Source organism: Natator depressus, chromosome 5 (assembly GCF_965152275.1).
Source record: "Natator depressus isolate rNatDep1 chromosome 5, rNatDep2.hap1, whole genome shotgun sequence".
NCBI classification, from domain to species: Eukaryota; Metazoa; Chordata; order Testudines; family Cheloniidae; genus Natator; species Natator depressus.
In genome coordinates this window covers 101,641,679-101,657,127 of record NC_134238.1, presented here as the reverse complement: position 1 = coordinate 101,657,127, position 15,449 = coordinate 101,641,679, and the positions used below count along the sequence as shown (strand labels likewise).

Here is a 15,449-nt window from a genome sequence, read left to right as displayed (position 1 = left end):
AGCCCTTGGGCTTTGGCTTTGACCCTCTACCCTGCCCAGGGTAGTGAGGCTTTGGCTTTGGCACCCCACCTGGGGCAGTGGGAATCAGGCAGATTTAGGCTTCGGTCCCACCTCCTGGGGTTGTGTAGTAATTTTTGTTGTCAGAAGGGGGTCGCGGTCCATTGAAGTTTGAGAACTCCTGGTTTAGAAGAATATTTTGCATTGTGTGTAATCAAATATGAAATGACAGCTGAAAGATCTTAAACACATTTCTAACGTGATGTAGAAGTATAATTTTAAGATGTAATGTTTTTCTTTTTTTATAACATCTATATATAGAACTATGCACTTGTTTTTCCTATTTTCCTATTATATTTATTGTCTTTTTCCCCCTCCCCCTTAAACAGGTGACAATATATTAGGAATGCTAAAATACTTAGCAACATCAGATAAATTGGCCAAATCTTTTGACTATCGGCATGGAAATGTGGTCTTCTTTGATGTATTTGGTCTGTTTGTCCTGGCCTACCCTGCTCGTGTTGGCACCATCATGAACTATATAATAACTGCAGTTACTGTCCTTTATCTAGGAAAAAAAATATTACAGCCCAGAAACAGGGGTAAGTCCAGTTAAGAAAAATGTGATTTTTCTGAAGAGGAGGAACTTCGTAAGTTTTTAAATAAACAGGAACTAACATGATAGGAAATTATCAGCAGATTATGCAGTTACTTGCATAGATGAACTATAAAATGGATATTGTGTACTCAGTGGCTTGTGTCAGTTGCTTTGGAGCTCATTGTATTAAGTCACTCAAGCATGAAATGACTACAGTGATAAAGGGATATCATCATAGGCCCAAAATCAAGAATGTGTTGTAGCTCAGCTTTTCATGAAAATTTCAGTGGCATTTTTTAAAAAGTTAAAAACAGCCATCTGAAATTATTTCAAAATGATTCAATGTCCAGTTTAATTTATGTTAGTTTTAGTAACACGGGCAGGGCTTTTTTCTTTCTTATTAAAAAAAAGGGGTATCTTTTTACATACAAATTTGTCAATATACAGCAGCAAATAATAAAACAGTCTTTAAAAGGAAAAAAGGGGTACTAAAACTTACTTAAAGGACCTTGTTCATGTAGGCTAAATAGACTTTAAGGTCCGAAGGGACCATCGTGATCATCTAGTCTGACCTCCTGCACATTGCAGGCCACAGAACCTGAGCCACTCCTGAAATAGACCCCCAAACCCTGGCTGAGTTACTGAAATACTCAAATCATGGTTTAAAGACTTCATGTTACAGAGAATCCACCCTTTACACTAGTTTAAACCTGCGAGTGACCCATGCAACATCCTGCAGAAGAAGGTGATTCCCCGCCCAACCCCCCCCCCTTGGGTTTCAGCCAATCTGACCTGGGGGAAAATTCCTTCCGGATCACAAATGCCCTGCAATTAAGCCTCCTTTAATTACTGGGAGGTGAGAGAGAGCACAGAACTAATAATTATATAATAATGTAACTTAATAAAGAAATACTTTTATCAAAACTTTATAAATAAAACAAAACCCACGGAAACTACCTTCTTTCTCTGGGAAAACATAAACTGGAATCCTTAAAAAAACAAACAAGAGGTTTCCTAGGCTGTGGGATAATCTCTCTCAAGGGAAATGCCCTGAACAAATCACTAGTTCAGTAAGAAAGGATCTTGTAGTGATAAGGACATGGGCTGGATAGCTTAGGCCCTGATGCTGCAAAGGAATCTTCAACAGCAGACCCCTAAACCTACATTGCGTCTTGTTTAATTGCTTTAATGACCAAGGTGATCATTGTTGTAATTTTAGTTCCACTATAGCACCCTAACTATAAGATGTAGCTAATAAAATGGCCCACTGCATTTGAATTTACTATTCTTTCTCTCTTCCTTAGCTATTAACTACATGAAGGAGCTCTCCATTGCATTTGGCTTCACATTGTTAAGTTGGTTCTCCACATTAATGACTGTCCTTATTGTGGCAGTGTTCATCTCTCTCATCGGACGGTCTCTTTCTTGGTATAACCACTTCTATGTCTCCATCTTCTTGTATGGAACTGCAGCTGCAGCTAAACTAATCCTTGTGCACACGTTAGCCAAAAAGTTCTATTATAAGGTAAGTGCTGATTCTTTGTAGTTTACTGGTTGGTGACATGGAGTAGAAAAATTAGATCATTACTGATGATGAACAGGGATTTAATAATCTGAACTGTGATACAGTATTGGCTACTTGGAAGCCCATCAGTTCAGTTGGCTCATAAGCTTCATGAAGATTTGTATCTCTGTCAAACATGTATTTAAAGGACATCTCTTAGGGGTGTTAAGTTGAATATTTTTAAGCATATTATCAAACTGGATCAGTCCCTAGACCCATGTAGTCCAGAATATTGTGTCTGACAGTGACCAATACTAGATGCTTCAGAAGAAAGGGCAAGATCCCCATGGTAGGCTAATTTAAGATAATTCTACCGCATTAGGTCTCATCCTGGTCTCTAGTAGTTAAATTGGTTTAACCCTGAAGCATGAGGTTTCAACGTTCTTGTTATCACTAATTATGATAACTCTGCATATTCTTTATCTATGTAGTTATTCAGTCATTCTTTGAATCTTGTTAATTTTTTTGGCTTCAGATAACTGCCTGTGGCAATGGGTTCCACAGATTAATCACAGACTGTGTGGAAAAGTGGTTCCTTTTATTCATTTTGAATTTCTCACCTTTTAAATTTTATTAAATGATCCCTTAGTCTTGTGTTATAAGGCAGAGAGAACAGAAGTTCCCAGTTTGCCTTCTCTGTACTATTCATTATTTTATATACTTTTGTCATGTGCCCTCTTATTTTTCTCCTTTCTAAGATAACAATCCCAGTCTTTTCAATTTCTTCATGTGAGTTTTCCCCTGACTTTGATCATTCTCTTATTGCTCTTCTGTGAATTTCTAATTCTGCACTTTCCATTTTGAGTACTACACAGAGTATTCTAGGTGAGGCCATACCGTTGATTTATATGATGGCATTATAATTTCCATGGTGTTCATCCCATTCCTTACGCATCCTAATTTCTTGTTTGGTTTTTTGACCACAGCTGCACATTGAGTAGAAGTCTTCATTGAGCTATCTACGGTGACGTCCAGGTCCCTTTCTTGAGTTCCTATAATTAATTTAGAACCCTGTAAGGTGTATCGGTAGTTTACATTTTCACTTCCAATGAGCATTACTTTGCATTACTGACATTGAATTTCATTTGCCATCATGTTGCTATGATATTCCGGGGTGCAATCCAGACATTGAAGGGCTGTGTCACCTTTGTCCTGCAACCTGGGGTGCCTCACAGTGCTTTGCTGCCGTAACTCGCAACTTTGGCCCCTCAATAAACAAAAAAACAGCATGCAAGTCACACCTTGAGCGTTTGCTGGCGGGCTGCAGCTATACATGCTTCAGTCACACTCTGGTTTCCACCAGCCTTGATTACCACTTGCATGGTTATCTCAATACACTCCTAGTCCTAAATTTTCCCTCAAAATGTATGTTCTGTACTGTCCAACCCTCTCCTGAACAGCTCAGATATTTTAGGTCTGTTGCCCCTCTAAAGTCCTGCTACTTTAAATGGAGTTATCTCACAGTCCAGTTTAACCACAACAATTGGATTAGTTTTGATTAAAGAATAAAACAAGTTTATTTACATACAAGAAGATAGGTTTTAAGTGAGTACAAGTATAAGATATTAAAATCAGAAATGGTTACAAGAGAAATAAAGATGAAATGGTTTCTAGTACTAGAACTTAACAAACTAGAGTTGATGAAGGTGAAACCCCCTACCACATGTTTTCACTAACATTGCTAACCAATGTTAAAAATGTGCCTGATCTTGCCTGTGGATCCTGGTGTTTCCTTTGAAAAAAAATAAAATAACCCCTGCATTTGACAATATAAAATACTATACCCAAAAAAGGCTTTAATGTAATTGTATATGCAGTAATAAAACTGAATATATAGGAAGAGGCATAGTTACAGCTGCTGCTGAAACTGTAACTCAGAATCTTCTTAAGTGTTTGTGAAATGTGTTTTCATGTGGTTACAAACCATTTGCTACATATGAAAGTAAAAAGCAATGTGCATAAAACATACATAGAAAATGTTGCCTTCCTTTTCCGTTAATTCTCTCTTCCTTCTCTCCAACTTCCAAACTAATCTCCTGTAAACTACTTTTTTGAATCTGCTCTGATGTAGCATCTAATTATATAGCTCCATAAAGGGAAAGAAACTGGTGTGGCAGTGTTTATAAAAGGATAGATGGTGACCAAACAAAACTTTAGCTGTGTATAAGCAACAGAAATTTGCAGTAGTGGCCTTAAGAGATCGGATATATACTGATCACTGAGCGGGCTAATTCTGTATTTTTTCTCTTTTTTCTTTACAGAATACAAATGAGCAGTACCTGGGGGAGATGTTCTTTGATGTCTCACTTCTTGTTTGGTCTATTGCATTGGTTCTAATCACTCAGCTAGGCCTTTGCTCTGCATTCATCTGTGCAATGTGGGTAGCGTTTCCTTTACTCACAAAACTATTGACCTATAGAGAATTCAAACAAAAAGGTAAAAATTGATTTTATTATTTGACAACCTGGCAGCTCAATTATTATATGTCCGGGCATGATTACAGCCAGCTTGAACTAAACTAAAGAGAATTCCCATTAATGTGGTGTGGTTCTTTAAACAAAAATAACTTCTCTGAGCTCTGAATTATTCTAACTTAAGAAAACCGGTAGCATTTTGTTAGGAATAACTGTAACCTTGACATAAAGGCAGCTTTTTAGAATAGAGCAAATATGTAGGAGTGGTTTGAGTCATCTATATAATTAGAGTCCTGTGTGGATACAAAATTTATATCCGCATCCGATCCGCAATCCACAAAAATGGTCCAGGGATATCTTCCTCCGTGGATGCAATAAAACACAGATACAAAGCGGATATCCACGGATTTGCAGGGCTCTATATATAATATTCCAGTATTGTCACCCTGAAGCCTAGAATGTCTGTCGGTGTGAAGCTATGGAAACAGCAACAAGCATGTCTCTTTGTTCAGCATATCACAAGGTTCAATCATCACTAGAGTTTGCAGTCTGTTACCATCCACTTCTAAGTTCTCAACTATTTTGACTTTACGAATTACACCTGTTTGTTGTACGGCTACACATCTATGCCATGCCAAGAGTCCTAGACCATTGTGATATCAGAGGTAACTCAACCTGTCACCACCCTTCCTTTACAACTAATTTGCATGTAACAGTTTCATTGACCATGTGAGGGAGGTTGCACAGATGTGGATTATTTGGCCCAAATGCTACACCCATGTGAAAGAGCCTCGGCTTTTGGCTACTAATATAATGTATATATCAATATAGACTCAGTGGGGCAAATTATCAGTGTTTTCAGTTTTTTGATCATTGTTCAAATATTTAGATGGAAGATGGGACCTAAAGCAGTGTTATAGTTGGACACAGATATTGAGACAAAAGTCTGTTTCGTTTTTTTCACAATACCAGAATAGTATTATGTGGCTTTAAAAATGTCTTGCATTGGCATGGTCTGTACCAAATTGAGCCTTCTGTCCATGTAGATGGACCTCGCCCTTGGAAATAGCTTGTATTTGTGCCTTGATATTATATACAGTAACTAATTAAAACTGTAAATTCTGTATCTTACAGGCTACAGAATATAATGCTTGCTTGTTTTTTTCCTCTCTCCTGTAGGTGCCACAATAAGATTTGTCATGATTTACATGCTGGGAATGTTTATTCCATACCTGTATATAATGTACCTCACCTGGACGATATTTGAAATGTTCATTCCCATCATGGGTCGAAGTGGTACAGAAATTCCACCTGATGTAGTGCTGGCAGCCTTTATCCTTAGCAGCACTGTAATTCTATCTTCCTATTTTGTAAGGAGTTTTTTTTTTTTTTTAAATCTTGTAATCTATATAGTGAGCTACTTTTTTAAAGGAATATTTGAAATTAATCGTGGTTTAATTGTAGGCTAAAAAGCTAGCGTATTACAAGGAACTCCCATAAAAGTAGCTAAATCAACACATTAAAATTAAACTAGACTCTTCAGAGCTGCTGTTTGTGGATACTTGAAAGCCAAATTCTACCTTCATATAGTGGTGTGCTCCTCTCAGTGAAGTTGATTGAAGTTGTACATATTACAGGGTTGAATTTTGCCCAGTATCTGACTAGAGAGTTGGATGTATACATGATATGAAAATGAGATGCTGATGGGGAAGCTCAGTGGCTTTCCCCTATTAGTGAAGGAGTCCCCGAGAGGACGAGTACATTTTTTTGGTCAATATTCTCTTGAAGTAACCTGCTGTCTATGAAGATGGGGGTCCATCCCATTATAAACTTCCCTTCCTGTATTCAGGATGATTGTTTTGCATTCATGGTGAGATTAAACTGAGTCATTGTACAGGAGAGAGTTTAAATGCAGTAAACAATACATTGTTAGTTGAAGCAAACCCATTTAGACAGAACACAAGAATATATCTGCTGTAGGGTGGAGATACACAGATCAGTGCAAGGGAAGAGTATCCTCAATTGAAAAACATAATTTAAATTTCTTGAGATATTTTAATACTGGAAACTAATTAGGACTTTAGTGTAATTTAGGAAGAATGTGGCATTGTGTATAAATTGACCTGAATAATATATAAATACCATGATGTTTCAACACTGTTTTTGACAGTGGCCCTCACACAGTCCTCTAATTAAAAATAATCAGGTACCATTTCCTAATGAACATTTTAAAAAACTGTGTGTGCGTTCTTAAAACTCTAGGAAGTTTGCACATAGATCTAGCATATTGGTTATTTAAGATTGCAAGACTTAACATCTCTTGCATCAAATTAAATAACACTTGTGAAGATAATCACATCTTAAAATGTCCTCTGAATTCCATAAATTAGATCTTTAGAAATATACTAGCACTAGCTTTCGCTATTCAGTGCAGTAATTTCATAACTAGTGTCTGATATTTTTATTCTGTAGCTTAACTTCATCTATCTTGCCAAAAGTACAAAGAAGACACTGATAACTTTAACTACAGTGTTTGGAGTTACACTAATTCTTGTTTGCAGTGGAGTATTCTTCCCATACAGTTCTGATTCTGCTAATCCAAAGCCTAAGCGAGTCTTTCTCCAGGTAAGAAAAACCTTACATAATATATAGCCTACATTTAGAAAAATTTTTTTTAAACTGATGTTTTTCTCTTCAGCCTTCCTTTCCCCCTTCAAAGAAGGGCATTTTGTCCTTGGATACAGGACAATTCATAAGAGGATTGTTCATTTCCAAGCAGTTTAAATAATGTAGCTGCTTGAGATTATTGTAACTTTTTTTGTTTTCATTGCTCATGATGGGCCACTCTTCCCTGACTTCTGTTCGGTTACACCAGGAATGAATTTGGCTCAATAAACATGTTTAAATACTTACATGTATTTGTTCTAACCAACAATATTCTTAGAAGTAGCATGCAGGAAGCTAGGTAGACTGTCTCTCTTTTGATCCTTGTGGAGCAGTCCATCTACTTCCTGTGGAGGCTGGTTCAGCTGCACTCTGTGTATGCTTATTTTGTTGGAGTGCTATGGTCAACCTGAAAGGATAGTGGGTTAATCTTTAGCAGTGAAATGATTTGCCTTCCCCAGTTATTTTTAGAGTGCATATGTATGTGCAAAGAGTGGGTGGAGTGCCAAGTGTAGCTTTGCAATGGTTAAAAGTCTTACCAGACTTTGGAACACCACAAAGTGTAAAAACAAGAAGTATTATAAAATAAAGGCAAATTGTCTTGTTGCAGTGGGCTTGGAGCCTCTTTCTCTGTTTATCTCCAGTTGAGAGATCTGACATCAAGAAAACTTATTAGTAACTTAAAAGACAACCAGTCCTGTTTATCAATGATATCCTGGTATTATGTAGTGGAATTACCTTCTTAGCAGAGTAGTGGGTAGTGGCAGTAATTTGGAAACTGGGATAATTGATTTTGCTCCTGACAACTTGTTCTTCTTTCAGTGATGGTGCCTATGTGTATCCCACATGTGGGACACCCATGTGTCTGAGTCCGGAGTTTCTTGCAAGCCGTTTCCATTAGCCCACATGTGCCATAGTTCTTGTGCTCCCAACCAATGGCGTAAAGGGAGATGTGGGCTGACGCCTCTCCAGTTCCTTCTGACCACCGCATGCTCTGAGTCAGAATCTTCTGTGTCCTCAGCATCTTTTTTACTGCACCATTCCTGTAAGACTTGTATATAACTAGTTTCTTTAGGAGTTTTTATAGTATAGTCTAGCATAATCCGGGTAGTCAATTATTTTTTGTCAAGGTCCAAATTTCTTGGGCAAGGTATAGTCAAGGTCCAGACTCCAAAGAAAATAACAATAAAAAATAACAATAATAATGATAAGTAAATAAAAGGATTTTGGGGTCTGTTCAAAAGCATGTTGCAAGACCTTCTAACATGACATGGGGGCAAGATCAAACATCCCAGTCCAGGGCTGGTGCAACTCAGAGCCTGGTATTTGGCTGGGCATCAAAGATAGAATGCTCACGTTTCAAGAGGGTGCAATCTATCTTTAACGAAAGGAGAAAAGTTTCTACAATAAGCTGTTCGAGTGCTTGCTCATATTGATTCCAGTTAGGTGTGTGCACGTCGCGTGCACGATCGTCGAAAGATTTTTACCCCAGCAACACTCGGTGGGTCAGCTGAGGCACCCACTGGAGTGGCGCCTTCATGGCGCCGGATATATGCCCCAGCCGACCCAGTGCCCCTCAGTTCCTTCTTACCGCCCGGGATGGTCGTTGGAACTGTGGAGTGCAGCGTAGGTGATCTCCACTCTCCCTAGCTTTCTCTCTTAGTACCTGTTAATAGTTGTAATTAGTTGTTAGTAGTTAGTGTAGTTAGATTAGTGTACTTAATAGGGTGGAGCGGGGTCTTCTCCCCTCACCCCCGTCCTGGTACTGGGGCCCCTGCCTGGGTCTCTGTGCTTCAAACCCTGCTCGGCTTGCCTGAAGCCGATGCCAACAGGTGGACCCCCCTCCCCCCATGACTCTTGCCTAAGGTGTCTGGGGGAATCCCACCAAGCGGACAAGTGCCGCATTTGCAAAGCCTTCAAGCCAAGGACCAAAAAGGAGCGGGACTTTAGACTCAAGCAGCTCATTATGGAGGCAGCACTTAGCCTGGTCCCTTCCTCCGCTCACCGGGACTCGGCGTTGTCTTCAGTGCGAAGTGCCCCTGTGGCACCGACTGGTCCAGCACCGCGTTCGGACTCTGCTAAGGACTCGCGGCGTCGGGCCCCCCCGGCACCTCCACCACCGTGGCGCCGGTCCCTGTCTCCTGGCCAGAAGAAGAAGCAGCCCAAGCAGGTGCTGACTGCTTCTTCGTTGTCAGTTTGATAGCCACCGACACTTCCCGCGCCGGAGCCGAGTCCATTGCTGGAGCGCACAGGACAAGTAATGGCTCCTACACTGTCCACTCTGGCGCCGCAAGGGCTGTCGAGTCCGGTGCCTGTTAGCTCCCCAGTGCACACCGCGGTTGAGGTAAGGCTGCCCTCCACGCCGTAGACCTTCTCTACAGCACAGGACTTGATCGCACTCACAGAGCCGACTCCCCTGCAGCCAGTGGCACTCCTGCTGGTGCCATCGAAGGGAAAACCATCCCTGATATGACCGCCGTCGCCAAGTGAAGCGATCTTGGTCCCGGCACCTTTCCGATCCCGTTCTCGGTGCCGGTTGTACTCGTGACGTCACTCCGGCTCGCGGAGATCAGAATCGCAGTACGGCTGGTACTGATCGCACTCTCGGCACTGCTCCCGGTACTGGTCAGAGCAGCATTCGACCCGGAGCCAATTTCAATGCCGGTCTTGTCGAAGTTCACCGTCGAGATCCAGATCAGGCTCCCGGTACTGATACGACCACAGGCACCGATGGACATCTCGGTACTGTTCTACATCTTGCCACTGGTCCACGGCACCATACAGCACCGGATGGCTCTGCGCCAACACGTTCGGCACTGCTTTGGCCACCTCATTCCGCCTCCATGTCGTCACGCTCACAAGGTGGCCACCACGCCCAGGACTAGGGCGAGGATGGTGCAGGCCAGTGGCTGGACGAAGGCCAGGACCTGAGCCAAGGACCTCACGGTGGTCTTTTGGGACCCCCTGGGCATACCATCAGGCCCAAGGGGTTCCTTCAGGGGCTTCCCGTACCAGAGACCACTGTGTCTCGTCACTCCACCCCCCCCCCTCGCCCCCGAGGGTTCTGAGGGGACTGCTCCAGCGCCAACACAGGCCCACGCACCTAGCGTGGTGGACCTTGGGCAACAAGTTCCTCCACATGAGGACCCCACGCAGGATCCCTTAGTCCCAGGGGTATCTTCCTCATCCTCGCCTGATGAGGCAGTGGCAGGGACTACGGTTTCGGGCCCTCCTCCTATGGACCTCCACGCCCACTAAGAGTTGCTCTGCAAGGTGGCGCGCAATATGAACCTCCAGGTAGAGGACCCGGTGGTTGACATTTTGTCCGTGGAGGCACCGTCCAGGGTGGCTCTCCCAGTGATACGGACTATACAGGCCAATGCCAAGACAATCTGGCAATCGCCAGCCTCTATTCCACCAAGGGGGTGGAAAGGAAGTACTTTGTCCCCTCAAAGGAGTATGAGTACCTCTACCCACACCCCAAACTGTGTTCCCTTGTCGTGGCTTCAGTTAACGAGAGGGAACAGCATGGTCAGCAGGCCCTAGTGCCCAAATCAAAGGATGCTAGACGCCTAGACTTGTTTGGGCGCAAGGTGTACTCGGCCGGAGGGTTGCAGCTCAGGGTGGCCAACCATCAGGCACTCCTGGGCAGATACGATTATAATTCATGGTACTCTATGGAGAAATTCAAAGAGTTTGTTCCACAGGAGTCCAGAGAGGAATTTGGGGCTTTAGGGAGGAGGGCAAGAAGGTGGCCAGAACCTCCCTGCAAGCCTCTCTGGACACGGTGGACTCCGTGGCTAGGACCCTAACCTCGGCCATAGCCATGCGCCGCATCTCATGGCTGCAGGTCTCTGGCTTACCATTAGAGTTACAGCAGACCCTCCAGGACCTACCCTTTGATGGCCAGGGCCTATTCTCAGACAAAACAGACTCAAGGCTGCAGAGTCTGAAGGACTCGAACTGTTATGCTCTCTCTGGGAATGCATACCGCAGTAATGCAGAGAAAGCCCTTCAGACCACAGCCTCAGAGGTCCTACCCTCCCCCATCGGCTGGGCCTAAGCAGAACTTTTTGAAGGTGCGCCCGAGGACAGAGCACCAGTCTCCATTCAGGATCCTTCCCCGCCTTTCCAAGATAGTCTCTCCGATTTCCTCCGTGCATGGTCTCACATAACGTCAGACTGTTGGGCCCTTTGCACGGTGGAAAGAGGTTACTCCCTTCAAGTTGGTTCTCCCCCCACCCTCCTACCCCACCTCTCTTCAGGGACCCTTTTCACGAGCACCTCCTTCTACAGGAGGTCCGATCACTCCCAGGTGTGGGGGTGATAGAGGAGGTTCCAAGAGAGTCAAGGGACAGGGGTTTTTACTCCCACTACTTCGTAATCCCCAAGGCCAAGGGCGGGCTTCGGCCCATCCTGGACCTACACGGACTCAACAAATTCATGGTAAAGTTGAAGTTCCACATGGTCTCTCTAGGGACCATTATTCCTTCCTCAGATCCTGGAAACTGGTACGCTGCCCTCGACATGAAGGAAGCATACTTCCACATCGTGATCTACCCAGCGCACAGACGCTTCCTTTGCTTTGTGGTCAATCAACAGCACTTTCAATTCACTGTCCGTCCTTTTGCCCTATCTACGGTCCCCAGGGTGTTTACCAAGTGCATGGCTGTTGTGGCTGCCTCCCTTCGTCGACAACGGATCCCATACCTCGACAAGTGTTCCCATACCTCGACGACTGGCTTATTCAGGGCTGCTCCAGGGATCAGGTGCAGTCTCACGTCCAGCTCACCATGAACATGTTCAATCGACCGGGCCTCCTGCTCAATGTCGCGAAATCTACTCTGGTACCAACCCAGAGGATAGAATTCATAGGAGCAGTCTTAGACTCACGCCTAGCCTGGGTACTTCTGCCGGAAGCACGCTTCCAATCCCTGGTGAACATTGTCCACAGCCTGCAAAACTTCCCAACCTCGACTGTGAAAACATGCCTATGCCTCCTGGGATATATGGCCTCTTGCACGTATGTGACCGTGCATGCCAGGCTGCGGCTACGTCCACTCCAACCCTGGCTATCAACAGTATACTGCCCAGGTCGGGACAGCTTGAGCATAGTGGTTACCGTCCCGCCAGGGATATTAGCCTCTCTAGACTGGTGGCTGGACCCCAAATCAGTGTGCGAAGGGTTGCCATTTCACGTCTCACGGCCCTCCGGATGTCATGGATGCGTCATCCCTGGGATGGGGAGCCCACCTCGGGGACCTCCGCAAACACGGGCTATGGTTGGCAGGAGAGTTATCCCTGCACATCAATGTACAGGAACTCAGAGCTGTGCGCCTGGCGTGTCGGATTCCGAGAGTGCATTCAGGGCCATTGTGTTGCAGGCCATGTTTTACATCAACAAGCAAGGGGGAGCCCGGTCATCCCACCTCTGTCAGGAGGCCACTCATCTGTGGGAATTCTGTATCGCCCACTCAATCCGTCTGATGGTGTTGTTTCTCCCAGGAGTCCAGAACACCTTAGCGGACCACCTCAGCAGATCATTTCAGACTCACGAGTGGTCGGTTCACCCGGACATCATCCACTCTGTCTTCCTGAAGTGGGGCTTTCCCCTGATAGACCTATTCGCCTCTCATGAGAATTGGAAATGCCAAGTGTTCTGCTCTCTATGAGGACGCTCTCCGGGTTCCCTGTCAGACGCCTTCCTAATACAGTGGAAGGCTCACCTGTGCTACGCCTTCCCTCCATTCCCGCTAGTCCACAGGGTCCTGCTCAAGCTGCGCAGGGACAGAGCCCGTCTGATTTTGGTCTCCCCAGCGTGGCCCAGGCAGCACTGGTATACCACTTTCCTAGAGCTGTCGGTGGTCACTCCAATTCCACTCCCGCTGTGACCAGACCTGATCAGTCCGGACCACGGACAACTCTGTCATCCCAACCTGCAATCTCTCCACCTCACAGCATGGATGCTGCATGGCTAACTCAATCTGAGCTGCGCTGCTCTCGCCTGGTGCAGCAGGTCCTCTTGGGTAGCAGGAAGCCCTCTATCAGGTCCACATACTTAGCCAAGTGGAAGCGTTTTTCCTGCTGGTGCGCTCAGTCATATGGCCCCGCTACAGGCGTCAGTACCTATCATCTTGGACTACCTCCTGTCCTTAAAACAGCAGGGCTTGGCAATATCATCCATCAGAGTGCACCTGGCAGCTATTTCGGCTTTCCACCCAGGCGAAAATGGGCGTTTGGTCTTTTCCAATCCCATGGTCAGCAGATTTCTCAAGGGATCGGAGTGCCTGTTCCCATGAATTCGACAACCAGTCCCTACGTGGGATCTTAACCTGGTCCTCTCCAAACTCATGGCTGCCCCGTTTGAGCCGATGGCCACCTGCTCGCTCCTGTACTTTTCCTGGAAGACCGCCTTCCTCGTAGCTATCACTTCGGCGAGACGTGTCTTGAGTTCAGGGCACTCACATTGGAACCACTGTATACGGTGTTCCTTAAGGACAAGGTACAGCTGCGACCCCACCCGGCCTCCCTCCCGAAGGTGGTGTCTGCCTTCCATATCAACCAGGACATCTTCCTCCCCGTCTTCTACCTGAAGCCGCACGCCTCTCGACGGGAACAACAGCTGCACTTCCTGGATGTCCGCAGGGCCCTGGCCTTCTACATTGAGCAAACGAAACCTTTCAGGAAAACGTTGCACCTGTTTGTTGCTGTGGCAGACCGGATGAAGGGCCTTCCAGTCTCCTCCCAGCGCATCTCATTCTGGATCACATCATGCATCCGTGCGTACTATGACTTGGCTGGTATCCCAACTATGCACCTTACCGTCCACTCCATACGGACTCAGGCTTCATCTTCTGCTTTCCTGGCACATGTACCCATACAGGAGATATGTAGGGCAGCGACTTGGTCATCGGTGCATACCTTTGCCGCCCACTATGTGATAATTCAGCAGTCCAGGGTGATACTGCATTTGGTTCAGCAGTCCTTACTCTGCGACATCTCACTCCGACCCCACCGCCTAGGTAAGGCTTGGGAGTCACCTAATTGGAATCGATATGAGCAAGCACTCGAAGAAGAAAAGATGGTTATAAAGGTGAGTAACTGTTGTTCTTCGAGATGTGTTGCTCATATCCATTCCAAACCCGCCCTCCTTCCCCTCTGTCGGAGTAGCCAGCAAGAAGGAACTGAGGAGGCTCTGGGTCGGCTGGGGCATATATCCGGCGCCATGAAGGTGCCACTCCAGGGGGCGCATCAGCCGACCCACCGAGTGTTGCTGGGGTAAAAATCTTCCAACGATCGTGCATGCGGAGCACACACACCTAATTGGAATGGATATGAGCAACACATCTCAAAGAACAACAGTTACAAAGGTGAGTAACCATCTTTTATTCACCTAACTGCAACCATTTTTCTGCCTGGGCTCATCAACACAATTTGCGTCCAGATTCCGCAGGAATCCCTGATGTCTTAGAGTGTACATTTACCCCAAGTCTTCAGGTCTTGCATTTGGTTCCCTGTGGGTGCACGTAGCCACAATCTGCGCTTTCCATCCTCCACTTAATAATCGTATGACCTTCATGCACCCTGTCACAGCTAGATTTTTGAATGAGATTCTCAGATCCTTTCCACCAGTGGTGAAGATCAAATCTCAATGTGACCTCAGTTGTGTTCTATCATCACTGAGTAAGACTCCCTTTGAACTGCTGGCCACATGCATCTGTCCGTGAAGGTGGTCTTTCTGATAGCTAAAACATTGACCAGACGAGTCAATGAACTGAGAGTGCTTATTGCAGGCCCACCATACATTGCTTTCTATAAAGAAAAGATCTTGTTATGCCCCCACCTCGGGTAGTTTCAGAGTTTCATAGGTCATCCACTTATCTGTATTTTTTCCTAAACCACATGTCTCAGAAGAGAAGAAAAGACTGTATTCTCTGGACGTTTGGAGAAAAGAACAAAGGACATTAGAAAGACACCTAAACTGTTTCCATAGCAGAGCAATCAAGAGGTCCATCTATATTGGTGCAGAGACTTTCAAAATGGATCTTGGTTATAGTACCCCTTTTGTTACCAACTAGCCATGATGGGTAGAGACACATTGCACAAGGGGGTAGGTTACTTCATTCTAGAGATATATATATATATATATATATATATATATATATATATAGGGCAGCTACTTGGAGCTCTTTGTATACCTTCACGAGACGTT

At 44.9% G+C, this 15,449-nt stretch overlaps 1 protein-coding gene across 4 annotated transcripts in view; it reads left to right on the top strand.

The window, feature by feature from the left end:
- Positions 1–15,449, top strand: part of ERMP1 (endoplasmic reticulum metallopeptidase 1) — a 51,921-nt gene that overhangs the window by 29,392 nt on the left and 7,080 nt on the right. For all 4 annotated transcript variants that reach the window (XM_074953326.1, XM_074953325.1, XM_074953324.1 and 1 more), the window contains exons 7-11: positions 387–599; positions 1,900–2,120; positions 4,421–4,595; positions 5,753–5,943; positions 7,046–7,198. In XM_074953326.1, coding sequence (XP_074809427.1) covers positions 387–599; positions 1,900–2,120; positions 4,421–4,595; positions 5,753–5,943; positions 7,046–7,198 — 953 coding nt within the window. The remainder of the gene's footprint in view (positions 1–386; positions 600–1,899; positions 2,121–4,420; positions 4,596–5,752; positions 5,944–7,045; positions 7,199–15,449) is intronic.